The sequence below is a fragment of the Micrasema longulum genome, unplaced genomic scaffold (assembly GCF_059751315.1).
Source record: "Micrasema longulum isolate JH-2025_06_02 unplaced genomic scaffold, ASM5975131v1 h1tg001733l, whole genome shotgun sequence".
Classification (NCBI taxonomy): domain Eukaryota; kingdom Metazoa; phylum Arthropoda; class Insecta; order Trichoptera; family Brachycentridae; genus Micrasema; species Micrasema longulum.
Genome location: NW_028278911.1, coordinates 123,395 through 146,991, shown reverse-complemented (window position 1 = coordinate 146,991; position 23,597 = coordinate 123,395). Strand labels below are relative to the sequence as shown.

The following is a 23,597-nucleotide window of genomic DNA, read 5'->3' as shown; positions in this document are numbered from 1 at the left end:
CCAAATTTATTTGGCATTTAAACAGAAAAAATATGTGATTTTGTTGCCTAGGAGTCTAGGCATTTACAGGGCTTATGATCTGTCATTGGCTGGTTTCAGTGGCCACTTTACACACTGTGTAACATTCACCATTCTGCCTATGTTTAAACATCCACACATCCTCAACTTTACCATCTGTTGACTTTTGTGAAGTAAAAGAGCTGAAACCTTTATTATGTGAGATTCCGACGGCGGAACCAATTTACCTACTAGGCAATGCCTGAAAACAATTTTCCAATTTTTATACTTCTTTTATCAGTTAGTTAAAATAATGTTACAGTGTAAAGTGGCCACTTAAACCAGCCAATGACAGGTCATAAACCTTGTAAATGCCCAGACTTCCATGTTTTCCCTCTGTGGAAACAAATTTAGATCTGAATAAAACTCCCTAGGGAGGAAATCCAGCCTGTCAGCAAACATTTGGACATACTCGAAACATTGTAGAAAAAGATGCTTTAAATAAAAAATAATAATACCACAAAAGGCAATAAAGATTGAAAAAATACATACATACATATATGTAATAGGATCTGGGAAAAGATAAACAAAGAACTATTTATTCAGTTTTAAATGGATAATTATGATTTGATAAAAAAAATATTGAGTTCATAATTATTATTACAAATGCCCTTATAATAGAAATGAAAATATTTTAAATAATGAATTAAAGCATTTATTATAATTCAGCAATGTTTCAAAATATTTATTTTTTTAAATTATATTAAATAAGCCTTCGTGCCATCTTTAAAAAATAGTCTGTTTTCAATACCACAATTTTCCATCATATCCCATTTATTAAACATCCTTGATTTGACTTGAGTTCAAATTAAATTGGCAGATCAGAAGATACTTTCCTCAAATTCTAAGTACATATGATTTTCTGCTGTCGGAAACTATAACATAAATACATCAAAACATCTCACACTAATCCACAAATATATATTATGTACTTATATCTAAATGCACTTTTTTATTATCAATGCATTTAGCTATTAGGTTTATTATTTACAAAACTAGCCTTCTATCATTCAACACTACTTTTCTCAGGTTTCATAATAGTACTTAATTTGGAGTTGAAAATATTGTTAAGTTATTTTTAGGGTTTCTGCTAAGCATTCCTATGATTAAGTAAAAGTGGACATTTAACTGGCTTTTATTGATCACTCAGAATAGTTTCTGCTTGCTCGGCCTTGACCTCACCCATGGCTTGCATGGCCTTTGTGAGAGCGGTAGCGTCCTTGAGACTCAACACTTGGAGCACCTGGGGTTCTGTACCTGGGGGGCCTTGTATCATCATCTGCGTCATTCCTGGTCCCATGGAAATTGTATCCATCGGCTCTCCATTCGAATCCACCTAGATTATAATTTTTCATAATGTAAAATAAAATGTTATTTAACAGTTAACTTCCTACAACATTTCTTTGATAATTAAAAAAAAAAACTCTAGTTTTTAATCTTGATAAGTGTCATTCAAACTTCTTGGCTTATTTTTACCTTTCTTTATTGACAGTAAAGAAAAGTAAAATTAAATGACGGAATTTTATCGATACTTTATGTCAAAATAGTATACATTTCTTTCAATTCCTGCATAATTTATTTTTTGCTGACAAACAATAAAATCCTAGAGAAAAGGCAACAGAGTAAATATTTCATCCCGAAAATGAGAATTAAACTGGGACCTTACACCAACTTGTAGTGACTCAAATTTTCTCCAGAAAAGAATTCACTCTATTATTAACAGATAAATTCAGACCATAGAACTATACATACTATGCGCTAGAAACGCGGCATTCATCTGCGTTTTGAAATGGATATAGGAGTTATCGCAATGCGGAACGTAAAAGGAAATTCTTTTTTAAAATAACTTTCTTTAGAAAGGCTTATCTAGAAATGAACCTTTTATAAATCTGACTGCATACTAGATGCAAAAGAACCAGAGTAAAGGTAGGTGCAATTACATTCTTAATTTAGAATTTATTTTGACTGATGATTTATCATCATCAGTTAACCCTACTCGGTATTAGATTATGTTTAATAGTATCAAAATAAGAAATTGGAAAAACACCTCAAATTCAGTAATGTAATAATAATACAAAAACAGATAATATAATCATGCCTCAAGTAAATAACAATAAAAAATCAATAGAAAAATCATGCAAAAAAATAAAATAACCAAATATGGCAAATAATATTTATTTTACAGACATCTATTAAACAAATGTACAAATAACAATGACAAAACACAACATATTTCATATCATACAAAACTATAAACTTTGGTTTTAAATAAAAATTATATAAACAAATTAATAATAAGGAAGCAATCGACGTAAGTGATAAGTTAATCTACATAGCCCGACTGTGCATATTTATACTATTTATTGGAGTTCATTATTTTTCAAGAAAAATTTAATTTTTAATTGAAAAATAATGCATTCATACTTATTTGCTCTACTGGGAAAGGTGATCAAATCTTTGGAAGAAATGAAACTTTTAATTGAAAAAAATAATTAAATTCATCATGCCTCAAGAAAAATAATGTGACTAATAATTATAAATGAAGCAAATGAATCATATTATTTTATGTCTGGTATAACAGATCATACTTAATGCATATAATAAATACACTAGCAGGTGACAATCCGCTACGGCTGACTGTTACGTACTGGGGATCTAGTAAATAAATATTGCTGTAGAACAATACAAGGAGTCAAGAATTACGGATGTATTCTCGGACGAAACTTATAACAGTTTCAAGTCTGACATTTCATAAATAATATTTTTTGGGCTCAACGATTGCTTTTTCCGAAACGGAAAAATAATGGCCCGCTAAAACAATATCCAAGTAATCTGCTTATGAACAAAGTACTGTGTTCGACTAAAAAGACAAGACATTACATCACACAATGTAATTTTTTTCTTGTTAACATGCATACAATTGTACAAAATGTTATTAGGAACAAATTAATTACAAATAAGTTAAAAGACTACAAATAAATTAACATGATTCTACATTTTATGAGATCTTAAACAAAATATTTAATGGTAATATGAACATTTTGGGGAGAAGAAAGTAGTAGTGAATCTCACAGGTGTGACAAGACAAAACAGGTCTTCTTTGTATGTTTTTGAATACAAAATAAATTAGTATTTATCTACATATTACTATAAGCAAATTATCTTTATGAATCCAGAACACTGATATATGCATACGATAAATGGTAACAAAATAACATTATATTACCACTCTTTCTGAACATCCTACAATGAATAAATAATCAGCTAATCAAATTCTCCCAGCATAAAACAATACTAGAAGTCAATACATATTAATAAATAAATAGTAACAGTAAAATAATTGTAAAGTAGTAAATACCTAGTATTCTTATCTAAATTCTGTCAATTTTATAAACTGTCTTACCGTTTTTACAAAGTGAATACTAAGAAGATGTTCATTTTGTTGAGGTATAGAAAAAGTTGAGTCTTTTATATGCGAGGATAGAGTGGGATGTTATTTTCTTCTCTGCCTACTCTTATATGGAGCCAATTAGTTCTTTTACTTGTACATGTACTTAGATCATTTGAATTACACTAACCAGTGATTTGATGTATGTATTATTTGTGAAAATGATCATTAGTAAAAAAATATTAAAAAACATTTAAGAGGATTACTAACTAAAAAATAAGAAAAATATTTTGTGCTTAAATTTAAAATGTTTTACCTTTAATTATGTAGATGGAAAACATCCACAATAAAAAAAGTCATCGCCAGTGTCTATTATTAATAAGACTAGCATCTTTAAAGGTTATTTGTATATGGTAAAAATATATTTATGCAGAATTTAGTGTAAAAAAAAAATAAGTCTCAAAATAATAAACTCAAAATTCGAAAAATCAAATAGGACTCTAACAATTTTTTTAAATGGATATAATAAACAAAGAATTAAAATAAAAATAATTTACATTTATTGATAAAGGGTTTTTTTCCGATATAGAGTAAAAAGGAATTTTGATTGTAAGAACACAAGAAAAACATATGAAAAATAATGTTATCTTTTCCTCGCTGTCGATATGCAGCATTCTGCCATAAGATTGTATGCATGACTCAATATAACATTGTCCTTCATTCAAAATTGAGAATCCCGTCTGAAACTACTCAGCATTTATTTATGCATTTAGCGTTTTAAGTAAGTGTTTAAAAAAATTATATATTAGAATTGAATAAAGGGTTATTCCATTTTATCATTTTTTATAATAATTATCTGGTAGGACTTGCAAATAAAAAAAACTCAGATATTAAAAATAAAAAAAAGATTTTAAAATTAATACAAATGATAAAAAGACAAAATAATTACCATCCAACAAAGCAATAATATTATGATAGTTGACAAACTTAATAAACAATAAATAAAGTTTGCATATATTTTGAGGTTTCAGAATATCCCTTGATCTAAAAAAAAAGTTTTTTTCAATTAAAAAATTCAATATTAATGGAATTCTTTGGTTGCTAAATTGCATTTGAAAAGACAACCAAAATAATGATACCACTTTAAGATAAAGTGTTTTTTTACTTGCCAGAATTATACAATTACAAAACAAAAATTTAAAACTAAAATAAAATAAAAAAGAGCTTTCTTAGTAATAATCACTTGGAAAAAAAGAGTGGATTATCTCATTATCAAACCAGATAAAAAATAAGGACTTTTTCAAACTGAAGCTATAATTTATTATAGAAAAAAAAGACAAGTGATACTTAAATTCCCAAAAAATGTATAATAAAATTACAATAAACTTCCACCGAGAATTTTCACTAAGAAACTTGAATGTTCTGAAGCTATAATAATTATAATTTGTGTACCATTAGGCATGTTACATACAAACTGTGTGTGTACTATGTTGGTAGACAGGTACCATAGACCTCTTTGGGAAGTGTTGACACCATTTCAAATAATTTCTCAGCATACTTTGCATACAAAAAATATCATCATACATAAATACAATGAAAAATTAGAATATTTTTACTGGTACAATCACAAAGCGTAAAACTCAGGTTTAAGCGATAAAAATACTAAAAATAATCATTAACACAAATATAAAAAAACGACTAACTAGTTGAATATACTCACAAATTTAAAGGAATATATAAATATGTATTTTAACATTTACAACTGTGTAACTCAAAATACAAAAATATCACATTTATCGTATATATGGTGTTTTCATGGTTTGGATTTTTTTATTAGTTTGGTACCGGAGATGGTAGTCTTAGTATTTTGTACCGGTTTGCATCTTAAATTATGCATAAACTAAAAGAATATGCATTTATTTTTTGGATAAAAAGGCAATCATACACTCGGTAAGGGTAACACTATTAAGGGTGCAACTAAAGACAACATTCACATTGGGCAACATTATTCACTATATCTGCAGGACTTTGGAAATGGTACTTATCTTATCTTGGGTAAGATTTTCATTATATTTATGTACATAGTAGCCAATACAAGTACATCAACTGGTTGTATTATGATAAATTAAAATTTGCAATTTTGTACTTAGATTAATATTTAAAACATACTGTCGAGTGAAAACTAAAAATAAGAATCTGCAAAAATAAAATTTTTGAGATATTGAGGTTTTAACATTTAAAATTCAACTGGTACAAATCTAGATTGTACTTCATAAGTTTTGTAACATTTTTGAATATACTATTTTATTATAAAATGGCTGCTTTCGAAGTGCATATTCAGTTTACAACTATCGTAAAACTGATTAAAATGAAGATTCGCAACTAAGCCAGCATTCGCCTGACTAAATCACCATGAATGGTAGGGTAATTACTATATGGACAGTTGATTGTAGAAAATTGGGGCTAGCTTAGTATGCTCTGATCAGTATCTATTTCCATCTTGACAGACTTGACGTCGATAATAATGTTGCCGTCACTATAGAGAAGGGTGGGGTGGTCATTAGGCGGAGGGGGCGGTACCTGCACTACGGGAGTCACGCACACTGTGCCATCGCTGCCAGCGTGGATCTGTTGGATGTTGGCCACCATGGTCTGGTACATACTCGCCGACACGGGGACGGAGATTACGTTACTCACCGACACGGGGAAACCTGCCAGATAAGTCAATTACACAAACCCATTTACCACTCATGTTTACACTTCTTTGCTTTATATTGTCAGTTCAAATATATAATTTACCAAGAGACATTTGTCTTTTGATTTAATCTAAATCTGGGCCAGTATTACAATGGAAAGTCAAGAGAGTTGTCTTCAATTGATTGTCCATAAAGTAAATTAAAATTTTTTGTAGACTCAAGAGTCTCTTATTATAGGATTATCCTATTATGATGTTGAACTCCAGCTATCTCTACAACATTTATAGGGTCTACCTGTGGATGCCATCTTTTCTTTGTACGTGTTGAGACGGTTCTTTGTACATGTTGATACCAATATTGTCGATGCTGTCGTCCCCACCTGACCACATCTTGAACCTCACAAGCCTCTCACATATACTTTCCAGCAATAGCGCGCAGAGTTCTTATTTCTGATGTTCGTAGCATACTTTTTGTCTTGACAGTGTCCGCCCTTGCTAGAATGCCATATGTGAGGATTGGTTGCACACAGGTCTTATAAATGCGTACCTTACTATCTGTTTTCATATAATTATTCCTCCATATGACATCGTTCAGGCAACCAGCCACAGTTGTAGCTTTATCTACCCGAGGCCTTACTTCTCTGGGGAGGTCATGAGAGCTGAGCAGTTTACTGCTGAGATATCTGAACTGGATGGCATATTCAATGAAAAATTGAATATCCATAATTTGTTTTTAAAACATGTTCAATTACAGATTGAAGACAATTAAAAATAACTGTGTTTAATTCACATTGTAATCGGGGGGCTCCGGATATTATCATTATATTTTTTAAGAAAAGGGATGATTCTTAAATAAATTGACTACATAATATGTTACAATATTTTGAGTTTGTCCAAATGTTTGTAGATTCCTTATCTAAAATGTTCTCCATCTCTGTTGTAATTTGTTACATATTATGTCTTAAACATAGAAATAAATGATAATTTTTCAATAAAGTGCACATTTTACTCACTTGTCCCAGTATTGTGATATGGTACTTAGTAAGTTTTATCTTTGAACTGACAATGCGTGCTACATATAATTTGTTTTTAAATAGTTTGGTATTCATATATTAATTTGATAGCTTATTATATAATTTTAATGTTATGGGGGTTAGTTCTTTCTTATTTAAGTCTTTCAAAATACATACTATTAAAAAGCATCTAATTTTTTAACCCCTTTAGTAAAAATTACATAAAAAAATTATAGGCAATATGCCAGAAGAAAGAGAATCCTTAATCTATTAAGCATTAGTATCCAACCACCGAGTATCTACTATATTTCCATGCGAAAAATAATGTCGAAAGATTTTAAAGAATAAATTAAACATAAAATATTTTTAACACGTGCAAAAGGTTTGTTTTAAATAAAATTTATATCTCTAGAGGGGTTAAAATGTATTTAGAAAGCTTTGATAATAAGGGTTCACCGGAAAATAACATACGGTGTTTGGATGATCAGGTTGTGAAACTGGCTTCTTGACATGTGCCGGCTTCAGAGAGAAACAGCAAAATGTATTAGATTACCGTGTCCATCTTCTCCCGTAATGATGATCTGGCCTTCTTGTGTGAGGGCCTCGGTAACACTACTGATGTCTACTGGCATTCCATCGGCGCCTTCCAACGTCTGCACCGTGTGCATGCCATCAGGACCATTTGTGTGAATCTAATCCATTGATACAAAAATTCAGATAACAAGCGCATAATAGTCATATGGTGCATTTTAACTAATAAATATATCTATATACACATTTATATTTATGAACACATAAAAAATAAGAGTGGAATAATAATATTTTGAATATGTCCTAATGTTTACAGGCAAATACTTCCCACTAGGAAGTTCATCAATATTGAAAGATACTTTAACAGTGATGGAGAACATCTTGGATAAGGGATTTGCATGTGTTTGAACATCAATTTTTCCATCTGTTGATTTTCGTATCAACCAACAATACAAACAAATATTTGGACATAGTCAAAATATTAATTCAAGATTAAGTACATAAATATATGGCAATTGAAGCTTTAAAAATGAACAAAATGTCTACCTGTATAATGGAAACAGTTCCATCGGGATTGGTGATAGTTTGTAATACTGCTGGGGCATATTGTGTCATCTGGAAATAAAGAAATAGTACAATTTATTCATTTTTGTTTCACTTGTTTAGTGTAAATACTGAAAAAATTACAATACTATTAAGAATCTAATTCTTTATTGCATAGTAGTTGCATGAGTAGATTACTCAAGGTAAATTTTTTATTTTGTTTTAATTTCTATTCAAAATTTTTCTTACTTTTGCATCAGGTTTAAAGTAAAATAGTTCTTTCTTATTTAGTTATTCAAATACAGTAAAACCTCATTTTTACATTTTCCCATCAAAATGTACAGGTCTTACTTTTCTCCATACATTTCTTCATTCAAATATTTCCCTAATTAACATTTTAAATCCCCCCAGTTTTAAGTTTGAAAAAAATCGTAATTCATTCGATGTGTCAAAAGAAACTAAAATTAAGTTGACATAAAAACGCGCACGACGCCATGAAAGCCAGAACGGAATAATAAAAGCGGGGATTCAAAAAAATGATAAATTATTGTCTCAAACTAAATTTAAAGTAGTGTCTGTTCAAGGGTCTAATTTTCTTAAAGGCTAATTTTCATTGAATTTTGATACATTTTTGAAACAAATACAATCTTAGTGACGTTCTGATGTCCTTTTAGGTTAACTTTCATTAAATCTTCATATGTTTTTTGAAGAAAAAAAAAAGCCATATTTACATTTTGCTAAATTGTAAAGCACAGTTGAAAATAAAGTTCTTACTTCAATCTTCGGATATCGACATCTTTCGTGTTACTGAAAAAAAGTTCAGAGAGGATAGCTTCCTTTTACTCTAATTACTGGCTATTTTTATTTTATCAAATTTAAATTGTATACCTAAGTTTTTTTCTTCTCGTGTTACGCATGCCTTGAATATATTTTTGTAAAGTACATAAAACTATTAAATGAATGAGTTGAAATTGAACAAATAAATTACAATGCAGAAAGTTTAAAAATGTGGCAATAGAATTATTATTTAAAGTTATAAACATAATGTGAAACAGTTTTGCCGCAGTCTAAATAAATGACAGTTAAATTCCAGCAATTTTTTAATGAAGCCATAGTAAAAAAGTAACACCATACAAATAAAAATTTCCAAAAATTAGGTAAAAGTATTTTATGCAAATTCAAAATTTAATTTTCTTGTTAAAATTATTCAAACATTTTATTTAAAAAAAAAAAGATATTAGGTAAACATCGTTTTAAAATAATATAAAAATCTTTTTAAGGAAATCATTGAAAATATTCTTATTCTCATATTCATAATCCCCAATTATTATAGTTTTTGAAAACTGTATTTACACGAGTCTAGCACATTCATTTTATTTTTGTCCATATCCCATATTTTTCCACACGTTTTTCATTTCCTCACTTAAGCACCTCATTTTTTTGTTACTTCCTTGAAAAATGTAAAAAGGAGGTTTTACTGTAGGTTTAAACAAAAGTGACATACTGCAAATTACACAATTAGTAAAAAGTTATATAAGGAGTAAAAAGGTGTTTTTCTTACTATTTAGAAAAAAAAAATATTTTTGTAAATTTATAGTAAATTATTGATCGAATATTTTCCAGAATACACCTTTTTGAAATCATTTTTATTAATAAGCTATAGATTTAAACAGAAGTTCATTTAATGTACTCATTAGCTACATACATTACACAACATTTATAAAATATTTAAAAAAACTACTTTTACAAAAAAAACAAAAAATAAATATTCACGAATTAATAAAAAAAAAAATTATGTTTACAAGTTTAACCACTTTATGCTTCTGAATGAGTTCCGTTTCAAATTTCTGCTAGCACAAGACACGCTCGCAAGTTTTAACATTTAGCTATAACATGCTACATTCGCCAGTTAGAACTTCTAACTTGTTTACGAAAACATACCGGTATGATAGTTAAATATTTTATTTATTGAAAATTTGAATGCAGTTGTGTTTGGACGTGTTTTGTTTTAAGAAAATTTTACATTTACTAATCAGTATTAATTATAAATTTGTGAAAATTATTATAAACCTTATGAAAAAACCTTGGCATTAAGTGGTTGAAAAACGAAACAAAAAACTACATAATTTGAATAACATTCATGCGAAAAGTATGACAGTACATAAAAAATAAAGAGTAGATTTAAAAACATATAAATATTTTATTTATAGAATTGAAATTTAAAAACTAAAATTATAATAACAATGAAAAACTTAACAGTTTAGTGGTAGTTGAATTAAAGTATGTAAAATATTAATTTTAATTAAAAAAGCAGAACACAATTAATCCAGAAAACATTTTTACTACCGGGGGTTTACCAATATTTTTTATTCACTGGAAATTTATTTATAGTGCAATAAAACATTAAAAAATTCTATAATGTGTTTCTGATTTTTTAAGTCTGTGTTTCCTGTGATTCACCAATATAATTGGACCTCTTGGCTTGTTGTGGTGCTAAAATAAGCTAGGCACAGTAAAAACACATAGCGTATGATTTTTAGTAATATAATTTAGTTGATCTTCGAAACTGAAACACCTAAAATAATACATAGATAATAGTAAATAATGTGGCACTACACAAAGAAAATAATAATAACAACGAGAGCCAAATAACAATAATAAAAGTGGACGATACGCAAAATAAAAGTGCTAAGGCAAACAACACAGAGATTTGTGGTTATGGAGAAGGTACAAACATCGACATCGCTCAGGGACATGGAGTCGATGCACACCTGCTGCTGCACTCCCCCAGTCTGCAGCATGATGCTGCCCCCACCCCCCCCGCTGCCTGACGGCAGCTTCACCACTCCTACCTGCTCACACACCTGCCGTAACACAACATCACCGTGATGCTAACTCCCCACATTGTGTAACCCGACTTCACCCCAGTACATATATAGGACCCCAGTACAGACGGTGAAATATTTCAGTATAAAACCACCTTGTAAACAATTATTTCTTGTCGACCTTCCCAGGAATCGAACCCAGGACCTCGTGCCAACCACTGCACTATGAGAGGGACTTATCTTCACCCGATTTCCTTTTTTAGGATTTTTACCCGAGAATAGCTATCAAGTCTGGTAACACTGGTCAAAGCACTGGTAACTTTAAGGTCATCGATGAAATAGTCAACATTAAATGTGCCAGAATATAAGGTGCATGAATCAGGTATTACATTATGTAGCTCGATAAAGCCACGGGATGTTACTCATTTTCTTAATTATAAATAAAGATAATTTTCTTCAATGAAATGCATATTTAAATAGCATTTAAATGGATTTTTTAGATACTATAATTTTGAAATATTACGTAATTATTAATACATACCATACATTTTACAACTTTATATTCTTCTTTGTTTATTTGTTAAGACTAGTTTCTTTATTATTTTGTATTTTGTCCTAATGACTCCTATTTTTCTTCTGTTATTCAACATTTACACTTTTTATAGCATTGAAAAATTTAATTTTTGAGCAAGCTGCAGTTTAAGCATTCGTAATTTAAAAAATGAAAAATAAAACATTTTGAATGTTGCAAAATTATATCTCTCATGATAGACAGTGTCAATAGTGAACATTAATTTTTATTAACTCGTTACGATAAAATTAATAGGATAGTTAAGAATTAGAAATACATAAATAAATCAAATTATTGATAAAACTAAGGTGTATTTTCCTGAAGAGAGAAAAATCAACTTGAGAATATGAATTCAACATAACACTAAAAAAGAAAACAAACTAGAATTGTTGATATACAATTAATACTGCAACACAATTATTATATTCTCTAATGACGGTAAAAATAAATATTTGAATTGTAGAAATCTGAATAAAAAAATTAACTTCCTTGTTTTTGGAAACATTACCTACTTTAATCTTAGAACTTTATAATATTATTTTTTTAAAGTGTGAACATATATACAATAAAAATATTCAGGACATGAAATTAGCTCACTGGTTTTTATTAAGTTGACCAATCATTATAGTACTAAGCGCAACACAAACAAAATAGGTTAACTTATGTTACCATTTTTGAATAATTCTCGTTTCATTTGAAACTTGCAGTAAACATCAGAGTAAACATTTTATCCACACGTAGAGCAGAGTAGTTCAAGTGATCAGCAGACAAGTTTCCTTCCAATAGTAATATGTATTATTATTGTCTTACAATACCAAAATATGGAAATATTAACCCCTTTAGAAATTAATATTGTTACGTGGATATATAAATAATTATTCTTACATAATGTAGGGGTCCACTATGGGAATTCAACTGCGGAGGAAAAAATGTTTTTGCATAAAATTTGGAAAAAAGGTCACCATTATCTTGCACACAGATACACATATTTAATTTTTTAATACATATTTCACGATTTTTTTACTCAAATTAAAATCTAATTTAAAAACCTCTTTAATTTGATTTAATTAGGTCTCAAAGGGTTAATGAAGCATATTTTGATATTGATATAATTTAGCAAAATAGGGGTATTAGGTTTCTTATCACGATTTTATTTAAGAAGAATTTATGAGTATGGATGTTAATTAAAGAATGAATATTGTTAAGAATTGAAATAAGTCATTAAAAAGAGAGGCAACACTTACAGAAGAATTGGCTGATGCGTTAGCGTTGGCCTTCTCATCTTCTTCTGTGAATGCTGGTAGAAGATCTTCTCTACCGTGATATTTATAACAATTAATTACTATCTGTCGGAGTGCATGTGTCCATGAGATCTGGAAACAAAGGAAATTAATAACTATTTCTGTACAGACATTGAAAATGGTATTCGTGAAATTGAAAAAAAAACTAACAAATGTGTTTCAATTCACAATACGAAATTTATAAATATAAACTCTGTAGAGTGTTAAAATCCAGTACTTATTTACAATGATACAGTTAAAATATTTTTTTAGTTGGGGAAAATATGATTAAAAACATATTCTTTGTAAGTGGCAATATTCTCGTAATTATCGTGATTGAAAGGAAACTAAATCAAAACATTTAATGCAAAGGTTAAATTTTAACTTCCATGTATGTAAATACAAATTTTAATTAAATTGTTTAATTATTTGAATTTGGAAAAATTTCTTGCTAGCATGAAAAAACAAAAAAATATATTCAATACACAATTTAAATTTTAAAATATTAATTATATTTTAAATGAATATTCAATAGTTTAAATGATCCATTTATTTGTTGTACCTCACTTGTCCACATTTTAGGTGTTTCGAGTTATGAGTGCCACCTTTTCCTATGAGAACAGACCTACATTTTAAGACCACAAACACCACTTGCAATTCTGCTTAAAGTTACAGCCGATTGAAAATTTAGTTTATTTGAGAAACAATTTCTCAAATAAACACTAGAGTATTGATCATTATTTTTCCCTACAAGAACACTTTTTTCTCAGACAGTTTTTTTTCTGTCGTGAATAGAAAGATACCGGTGGATCAGATTTACACTGTTGAAGGTTATGAGAACCTGATTACAAAGTCCAGCCGAAAAAAAATTTTAGGTCAAAATAAACATTAAAAAAAACATTCTTCTTCCAGAATAAAAAGCTTATGCTGGTCCTTCAGAAATCAATGTGAAAGAAATAGAGGATATAAAACAAAGAAAACTGCACATCCCTGACAATTATAAAATGTTTTATGGGGAGCTTTATAAATGGCCAAGATCAACTGCAGGATTTTAAAATATTTTTAATAAATGATTCAACAAAATAAAATAATAATCGAGACACAAAACATCTTTCTAGTCGGCCTCGTGGTGTAATGGTCACCACGTTTGCTTACTATGCAAGAGGTCTCGGGTTCGATTCCCAGCATGGTTGATATAAAATATTTATTTAAAGGGACCTTTTTACACTAGAACATTTCATAGTCCCAGGACTGGTACCTGAAGCGTAAGACTGAAACCACTTAAAATTCATCAATAAGTAATAATTTAATCAAAATTACATGGCGTTTTTTACACAGTTATTTAAAAAATGACGCTTGTCCAATTTTATTTGATAAACAACACTTATTCACAAAATTTCCTTCAATATTACAAATTTGTGGAAAAACGTGCAAAAAAAATACTTGTCATATTAAATTAGTAATATTTTTCTACATTGTTCTGCATCATTACATTTTTTAAATAATTCTTAAAAACAAAGGTAAACTGTTTTTTTTTTATGGTCAAGTGGACACGTGAGGTTTGTCAAATAAATTGTTTAAATGTATTTACCCTAATTATGTGAATATTATAATTATGAATAGTATCAATTATAAAAATAAATTAAATAATATTAAGGCTATACTTATTAATAGTACAATATAAACAAACCTTTTGTTTTTCATCTTCAGATCGGGCATCCATTCTCACATTTGCCCACGGGAGTTCTTTGGGCCACCAGGGAGGTCTCATCGACTCTCTTCCCCAACCCGGCTTGCCCCGACCTGGTGGATTAAAACATATAAAAAGTTGATTTCACACGGATTCCAGGTTCGATTCTCAATGAAACCATACCGATTTAAGGTCATTTTATCAACCCGAGTGTGTCAAATCATTAAACAATGGCAAAAAATAATTTGTAAATAATTAAAATCACTATTGACAATGCAATCTCAGTAATCATTAATATGTCTATGTGGTGTGTAGTCTAAAAAGTACTATTTTTGATCAAGCATGCAATTTCCCAGTGAGAAATTATTGAGAAATAAATAAGTGAATGTGGGTATTTTCATAAAAAATAAATTAAGTAATCAATTAAAGCATGCATATGGAAACTGCTTAGATTAAGATGCTCTGGACACGTACAGCAGATTTACGGACTGATGAGCGGACACTCAATTGAAAGGATATAAGTGGGGAGACCCAGGCTGAAATGGGAGGATGAAGTGAGAAAGAATGCAACGCAGCTTCTCTAGGTGGTGAATCAGAAGACGACGGCTGAGGACAGACGGAGTTGATATTGGCTGTAGCGCCATCGGAGAGGGATCACTTAAATTAGCTAATGAGATAATAAGCCCTGTAAATGCGTAGACTTCCATATTCCAAAAGTGTTGATATTATCTCAATAAATAAATGCATTATGCAAAGAATACACAAGGATAAAAATATTACAATATGGAGAAATCTCCATCCCTGTTGTAATTTGTTAATCTTAATGACCCCCGAGGGGGTGAAATCCAGTCTTTTGTCTATGAACATTTGGACAAACTCAAATATTGTAATGAAACCAACTGGTCCAAGAAGAAGTTTAAAAATTAAAAATTTGTTTTCAGGCGTTGCCTAGTATGTGAAATAATTCAGTCAGATGAATCTCTTCACAACAATAAAGTTTTCAGCTCTTTAACTTCACTAAAATCAACAGATGGAAGAATTGAAGAAATATGGATGTTCAAACATAGGCAAAATGGTGTTAGTTACACAGTGTGTAAAGTGGCCACTTAAACCAGCCAATGACAGGTCATAAGCCCTGTAAATGCCTTGACTTCCATATTCCTTTATTTAAGGTATTCTCCATCCCTGTTGTAATTTGTTAATGATAAAAATATTATTTACAATTTAAATAAATGACTAGTATTTGCAGAAAGGATGTGTTTCACATTACCTGTGGAGTATTTGAGCATGAGTGGTATGAAGGCTCGTAGCTGTGCCTGGGTCATCTTCTCCACAGGCGTGGGAATGCCATCGATGATGAGGGGAGGGAGCTCGTACAGGGACGGGTCGTCTTGTACAGGAGGCGGAGCTTGTTGCGCAAGGGCGTGCTCCAGTTCTTCCATGATCATGAGTCGGAGGTTCTTCACCACGTCCTCCAAAGGCTTGGCTCCGAATACTCGGTACGAGGTGTTTGGTTTCCCCGGAGTGGCCACTAGCACAACGGCCTGTTGGCCAACGCGAGTTGCAAATTCATCTATAGTTTGCTGGAATATCATATTAACAATTAGAAAATAGATATATTATAGTATTGTAGAGGTGTTTTCGGATCAAAGATCTGAGGTTTGTTTCCCACTCTACAAAAACAGATTCCCATTTAATGGCGATTAATTGCTAACTGATGTATTTGAGTAAATCATAATTTATTTATTATGCATAGTAAAAGAAAGCAGCGTCTGCCCTAAAAAAAATGGTTTCTTTTAATAAAAAAATATAAAATACACACAGATCAGACTTTATTTTTTCTTACTCCTATCTACACTTAATGTGAATAAATAATATGCCGATTCACTAATTTCAGCGCATTTCAATATTCTGTGAGATATCACAAAAGTCTTATGCCTCAGATTCATATTAGAGACTGTGAAATATTGTAGTAAACCATTGATACAGATATTTTATATCGACCATGTCAGTAATTTTAACCTGGAACCTCAAGCATGGAATTCAAATGCACTAAACCACTACACACCAAAATGGGTACATTCATTTTCCAATGGAAAAAAAACATTTAATTTACCATTAAAAAATAACATAGTCCATTAGAGTTTTAGTCGCAGGAGGAGTTTTAGTCCCAGCACTTGGGTATGGGAAATCAATGTATGGTAGTGTTACAATAAATTTAAACAGGCAATGGTGCAAATCTGAGACAGGTATAATTGATAAGATCAGAAAAGGGTCACTGAGATGGTTTGGTCATGTGGAACAAATGGATGAGAAAGATTGATAAGACAGATATATATGATGAGAAAGAATGGTATGTAGGACGAGAACTTTCAAGAAAGATGTGGTATGATTCAGATAAACCAAAATCTAAAGTCTGTTCATGTCAAAAGTAGACACAACTGAAGGGCATGTATGACAGGATGTATAAACGTGGAAGAAGCCAGGAATGTATGTCAAGATAGACGTGTGTGGCGCTCCATCCTTTCTGTCTACCCCTACGGAAAAATAGCCTGATGGTAGTACATTTTAAAAGCTCCTACAGCTGTTTCTGCCTAAAAATGCTTGAGCTTTAAAGATAATGTGTAATAAACTTACTCTCAATTTTCTCAGCAACCTGTTTTGTTGGCGTTTTCTGATGGAAGGATTTGTTTCAAATGAATGTGGTCGTTTCCGTTTTTTAGATGACGCTATCGCAGCAGCTGCTGCCATTCCCACAGGTCCTATAATACACCAGTTATAGTTTTTTTTTAAATGATGTTGTATAATAAATGTTGCAAACATTTTTTGCTTAAGGCCATACTTGATACTGGGGATCTCATAATGTATCAAAGATGGGCATATTTGGATATTTTCATAATATTTTATTCCAATAACCTGTAAGGATCAAAACTGGGTTTAAGGTCATCAATCACATAAATATGAAAATTGATAATGCATCACTCTCTCAGTTACCTGCGGCATTAATATCCAACATCTACTATAAACCGCTATCTCAGTACAAAATCAAGATTTACCGGTATTTTTAAGTAGAATAATACAGTAGTTTGCCGCATGCTGCATGCTAGACTCAATCAAGACAATTGACTGATTTATGAACATAATTTTAGCCAAAAGTATTGATAAAACTGCAAGTGCAAACATTTCAGAAAAATGTACAAAAGCCTGTTGATTAATTTGCCAGGGACAGTGCAAACGGACCACAACCCTGTTCTATTTTTCACTATCATCACTTCCCTATCTGCATCCAATGCCGCATAGGGCAAGCAAATGCAGCATCTTGATCATTTTTGCTATGTACCAGGCAAGGTAATCAAGGTAAAGTAAAGCAAGGTAAGTACTAGTACTATAATATTATTAATAAAAATAAAACTTAATAAAAAAAAATAAAACAATAATAAAAATAAAACTTTTATTTTATTGGTTGGTTGGAAGAAATTGCCATTTGGCAATAAGCCCGCCAATGTACAAATAACATTATGTACAAAAAGTTAAATAAATAAAATAAATAAATAAGTACTAGTTTAGACAAAAAATATTAATATATTGAACCACTTTTCAAACAAATATTTCATGTAGACCCTGCCGGAAATCAAATCGGGGACCTCAAGCATGGAAGGCAAATGCGCCAACCACTAAACTACAAGATTGACTTATTTCTTTTATTCCCGCTCGATTTCATTTTTTTAGAATTTTTGGCTGAGAGTAGCCACCAAACACTCATTCAGGGTTCAGGACTCCACTTCGCACACATAACTGTATTCCTCATCCACCCGGACACATAATAAAAATATAGCATGAATAGTTTTACTTTCAGCATTATCATTCACTAATTGATACATGCCCAAATTTGGACAGACAGATTAACCCTTCATAGGACACCTAGAACAAAGTGGTACATAAATAGACCACTAGAATTGAGGTAATTCTTTTCTAATATTTCGAAAGTCACGAGTATCGTAATAACGTAACACTGGTAGATCAGTCTTTTGCTCAGCTTTTTCAAATGCAATAGGTTTATTATCTTAAAAAATAACATATTTTATTAGGTTTGCAAGACATAAATCAACACAAAATATGTAAACAATGTCCTATAAAAAGTTGATGAGAGAGCACTGTAGTATCAAAATTGGCCAGAGTACTTTTACAGCTTCTGAAAAACGGGTAAGGGATCTTTTGGCCATCTCTAATACTGAGGGCATAATATTTTTTTAATTAAATAAATAAAAATTAATGCATAGGAACCTGCAGCGGCCAACTGTGCGGTCACTTCATCACTCATGGCTACCGTGATGAGGTCACTACCATCCTCGTACCCTGAGCCAGGAGACGAGGGACAGCAGTCTTCTTCATCGTCGGATCCTCCACTGAGCCCTCCCTCAACCTCCTCCACCATGTCCATTGACTCGTTGCTGACAGAATTCATCTCTGCGATCATTCGCTCAGGCAATACCAGCCAAGGAATGGTTTATTTTGATTTCTCAATGCCTACAATACAACATTTTAACTATGCATATATTGAAATTGTTTGCTTCTCTACAAATAATGTATTTTTATACATAAGTTTATTCAAATATATGAATATTATACTATTTCATGTGTTTTATTTTATTTTCAAATGCGGATCAAATTTTGTTAAAGTTTCTAAATATATACATATCTTTTTTTTAAATCAATGTTTTTCATATGAATAGATTCAATACTTATTAACACTACACTAACTTGTATGTATAGTACTAACACATGTGTAAATATTTCAATAAGATATCTTAAACTTGACACTGGCTAGAACACCCCAGTTAGGGGTGAAAAAAGCCAAAAAAACTAAGAAGAAGAATACTTATTATTATAAGTATTCTTTTTCATCTTCATTTTTTAATGGCATTTTTACCTCTCAACTGGGGTGTTCTAGCAAGTGTCGAGCCTACCTATATTCTAACTCTCCTGTCCCGACCCAATAAACTTATGTTTACAATTTTATGTAAATATCTTTTAATTAATGGTGTTAAGCTGTAAATATGTTATATATATTAAATGTTATAATAAATGTGAAATGCTAACACTAATTTGTATATATTACTAACAAATGTGTAAATACGAGTATATAAATAAAAACAGACAATTCAAACTCGACACTGGCTAAAACACCACGAAAAAGCCATTAAAAAAAAAAAGAAGTGCTATGTTTTTGTTTATATAGATATTTACACATGTGTTAGTATATACAAATTAGTGTGTTGGTATTTAATATTTAAAAAACTTTACATATTTATTAAATAACATGTTTACAACTTAATACCATTTATTACTAGATATTTACATAGAATATTAAATACATGTTTATTGGGTGCAGGTTTATTGGATGAGGTTTATTATGAGTATGTAAACGTTTGATGTTCCTTTTTCTCTGTAACATAATACAGTATGAACTTATTTTATGTATCTATTGTTTATACTTTTATATATTAAAGAGCCATTAACTGCACAGAACACCTAGCCTTGAGATAAATCAAATTCAATTTGTGTGAATCATACCTTTGTAAATTAAAAAAAATATTTACAAGTACGTAAAATTGAAGGGAGAGTCTACCTGAAATCTGTAGATATAAATAATTTACTCAGAGGTGTTCGTACGTAAACTCACCTACACAATCATTCAATTATTTTATTCTAATGGTGCATAGGGCACTGCATTGCAGTGAAATCAATATGATCAGTCTTACATTGCGGTGGAGGAAGCAGCTATCAGTTGTTTTTTAAGTGCTTAATAAAATTGTGTAAAATATAACTATCATCTACACATTCAATAAATCGAATTGTAGGTATTTACAAATGAAATGACGTATCATTTCAACTATTTTTCAGTTACAATGTAACTAAAGCATTTTTTCATCCCATACAGTGGCATTATTCTAATAGTTTCACGCCTGATCAAGATGAAAGTCAGCTGGACCAGGAAGGAAATTACCCGCAAATTGAAATTCCACCTATCACGCAATTATATGTCATTGATTATAGGACGCTTGACAATATCAATGATGCTACTCTTTCCCTTACTAAGTATGGAGGTCTGTATTTAGTAGACAAATATGCACCAAAATTTATTTTTTATGAATAAATTTCATAAAAGGTAGATGTTTTTTAAAAATTCTATACATATCTACTTTTACACATCTAGTAAATGTTATCACTGTAACTCTCCAAAAAAGAGACTAACTCTTGTGCTTGGAGAGTGACTTACACTGTTGTAGTTGTTTATATAAGAGTTTATATAATTTTAAATACGAGTATAAGAGAAAAAAATAAAAACATAGAATATATAAAGAAAAAACATAAAACAATAATACATTCATACTAATTAAAATTTAATGTAGTTTTTATATGTGTTCAAAAAAATTCTTTAGATTTACTTTAAATTTATTTATTGATATATTATTTTTAATAGTTTTTAGTTCATTGGGAAGATTATTATAATTTTTTACACCTTTGAAGACAAAGCTATTTTGACCATGACTTGTGTGGAATTTAGGAATTTTAATATTAAATTGGTATCTAAGTGACTTATTCATCTCAAATTCTTTTATTTTTTATATATTTGTATTATATAATTTATTTTATAAAGAGTGTCTACTGTATGAACCTTACATATTTTAAATAGACTTTCCGTATTGAATGTTGAGGGTTTATTTAGAATTACTTTAATAATTAATCTTTGTACTATTTTAAGAGGGTTTCATATATTGGCGTATGAACCACACCACCCTACAATACCATATTGTAACAAAGATTGTACAATTGAGTAATAAGCTATTTTTAAATTATTGATTTTTAAAATAATCCTTGATCTAATAAATAAATATATACGTTTTCTAATTCATTTACTAGTTCACTAATATGGTCTTTCCATTTTAAGTTTTGGTCTATGTATACACCGAGATATTTAATTTTATCTGTTGTATCAAGTACTGAACATGTAAGATCGCAGTTAGTTTTGTTGCAATTTCTTTGGCGAATAATTAATTTTAATACTGAATTTAAATTTGTTTTGTTAATAAAAAATGGGATGATTTTTGTCTTTTCCGTATTTAAAGATAGTATATTTTTGTCAAACCATAATTTCAATTTATTTATAACGTCATTAGCTACTAAATTTACCGAGTTCTAATTAACTCCCTCAACTAAAACAACCGTATCATCGGCATATGATATTATTTTTTAATTTAAATTTTGGCAAAATATGTCAGACATAGAGAATAAATAAAAGCGGACCTATCACCGTACCAAATATATATAAAGTTCCTTGTACAAAGCCAAGAGTAATAAAGTGGACTTATAAATGTGTGACAGGGACTAAATACCTAGACAATCTACCAAATATCCACACGGTGATAAGTATGTGGAGACCATATTGTGAAGATTCATTCAGAAGTTTGAATGCAGGTAATATATATCGAGTTGTATGTAGTTTCCTATCAATACTAATAAGTCATGACATCGATCCTTAGAACAAAAAATAGAAGCTCTAAATTCATTTCATTGTATCTAATCAAACTGTATATTTGTGTGTACGCATTAAAAATCGATAATAGAGTGCTCCATCTTGCGTTACAACTAAGAGGAAACATTTTGCTTTTAAAAGGACTGCATTCAAAATAAACATATGCCCGTAAAACGTAATTTAGATAAACAAATATACACAATGTCAAATTAATGATAAGAAATTGACAGATACAAAATGATTCATGTCAATATGCGATTTGCACCTCAAGGATTACGGAACAGATCGAATGGTTTCCAAAACATCAGCAGGTCGACTAAATATAGGCTAAATGATTTGGAAGTCATGTTATTTTTTCAGTCGACATTGGCATCAGCTCTACTGCGACTGACAGAAATAAAATGAATGGACATTATCGAGAAAACTCGCGCGTTCGAGCAGGCCCAGTTAAATTTCTAAGACTACGGCTGCGTACGCACCTGCGTGCATTGTGATTCATTTTTCAGTGATAACTGAGCTCCGCGAACTCTCTGTGATGTAACATTTTAAAAGAAAACACCTCGCACTTTTTCTGCACTCTAATAACTATATTTGACAAGAAAGATACCGAATACGAGTTACGCCCGAAATACTTATGGTCATCCATGAATATCGATCGGCATAATCCAAACGCCAATCGCATAAACTTCATATGCTGGGACGCCATTTTGTACGAGTCTGCGCCGTAGATACTCGGAACCAGGAGGAAACGCGTCGCCGTCAGGCAGAAGATAATAAAATACCATTTTTATTCTTTTGGATGATTCAGTAAGTGTATATTTAGTAGAGAATATTAATGTACTCACTATTGTAACTTTGAAATCATCAGAAGAAACTGTCCTTTGCCATTTTCAACTCAGTACGTTCTAAAAATGAAATCGATTATTTCATAAACATCGCTACTACCGCCAGCTGGCGGGTGAATTTGAAACTATTGTTAAAAACAGTCGAAGCGGGCGATCGAATTATTTTTTAAAACAAAAAAATTGCCCAGAAGAGACTTATTCTAATCAATGGGGTGATAATATTATATCAGTGATTCCAATATACATATTTCTATAAAAATACTTGCGATTTATAATTGAAAAATGTGTATTTAAAAAATAGTTTTCCCATACTCATCATCACATGATATTAACTTAAATATTAAATTAATATTAGCATTTTTAAAACTATTTATTACTAGGTAAATTTTGATGGAAGTTCATTAGAATTTATTTTACTAGGCGCTTACCTATGAAATTAGTGTTTTTCCAAATTGGCTAATTTGAATGCAGCTAACTTGCATTCGCTTATGAATTCCAAATTAAAAATGATTTTTTTTAAAGCCATTAAATTTTCGTTAGTCGTTTTTTTTCGTCGTTTGTTGTTGCTCAGATATTGATAATATCTAAGCAACAACAAACGACGAAAGATAGATAACTGAAT

General features: G+C 30.3%; 3 protein-coding genes across 8 annotated transcripts in view; 2 read left to right on the top strand and 1 right to left on the bottom strand.

Annotated features, from left to right (window-relative positions):
* Positions 1 to 23,597, top strand: part of Fic (FIC domain protein adenylyltransferase) — a 183,215-nt gene that overhangs the window by 86,986 nt on the left and 72,632 nt on the right. The window lies entirely within an intron of this gene.
* Positions 1,059 to 23,076, bottom strand: ewg (DNA-binding protein Ewg). Of its 6 annotated transcripts, none has more exons than XM_088237493.1 (10): positions 22,976 to 23,073; positions 18,878 to 19,120; positions 17,231 to 17,355; positions 15,864 to 16,176; positions 14,594 to 14,706; positions 12,868 to 12,996; positions 8,231 to 8,299; positions 7,707 to 7,845; positions 6,026 to 6,156; positions 1,059 to 1,393 (listed from the first exon to the last, which is right to left on the bottom strand). In XM_088237493.1, exons 2-10 carry the CDS (start codon positions 19,068 to 19,070, stop codon positions 1,193 to 1,195), a joined length of 1,413 nt encoding a protein of 470 aa, XP_088093619.1. In that variant the 5' UTR covers positions 19,071 to 19,120; positions 22,976 to 23,073; the 3' UTR covers positions 1,059 to 1,192. The 6 variants fall into 6 exon arrangements, 4 of the variants coding, with proteins under 4 accessions (XP_088093619.1, XP_088093621.1, XP_088093620.1 ...); XM_088237495.1 differs by having other exon boundaries at positions 18,878 to 19,139; positions 22,976 to 23,011; XM_088237494.1 differs by lacking the exon at positions 22,976 to 23,073 and adding an exon at positions 22,610 to 22,747.
* The window catches only part of Coq7 (ubiquinone biosynthesis protein COQ7, mitochondrial), a 13,247-nt gene continuing 12,265 nt past the window's right edge, over positions 22,616 to 23,597 (top strand). Inside the window, exon 1 of the mRNA XM_088237508.1 lies at positions 22,616 to 22,937. The gene's annotated coding sequence lies outside the window, so the exon portion shown is untranslated. The remainder of the gene's footprint in view (positions 22,938 to 23,597) is intronic.

Coding starts and splice junctions, on each gene's coding strand:
- ewg (XM_088237493.1), bottom strand. CDS start 19,070: ATGATCGCAGAGATGAATTCTGTCAGCAACGAGTCAATGGACATGGTG. Junction 17,356..18,877: donor CGCACAGTTGGCCGCTGCAG/GTTCCTATGCAT, acceptor GGTGTATTATAG/GACCTGTGGGAATGGCAGCA. Junction 7,846..8,230: donor GAACTGTTTCCATTATACAG/GTAGACATTTTG, acceptor TCAATGGATTAG/ATTCACACAAATGGTCCTGA.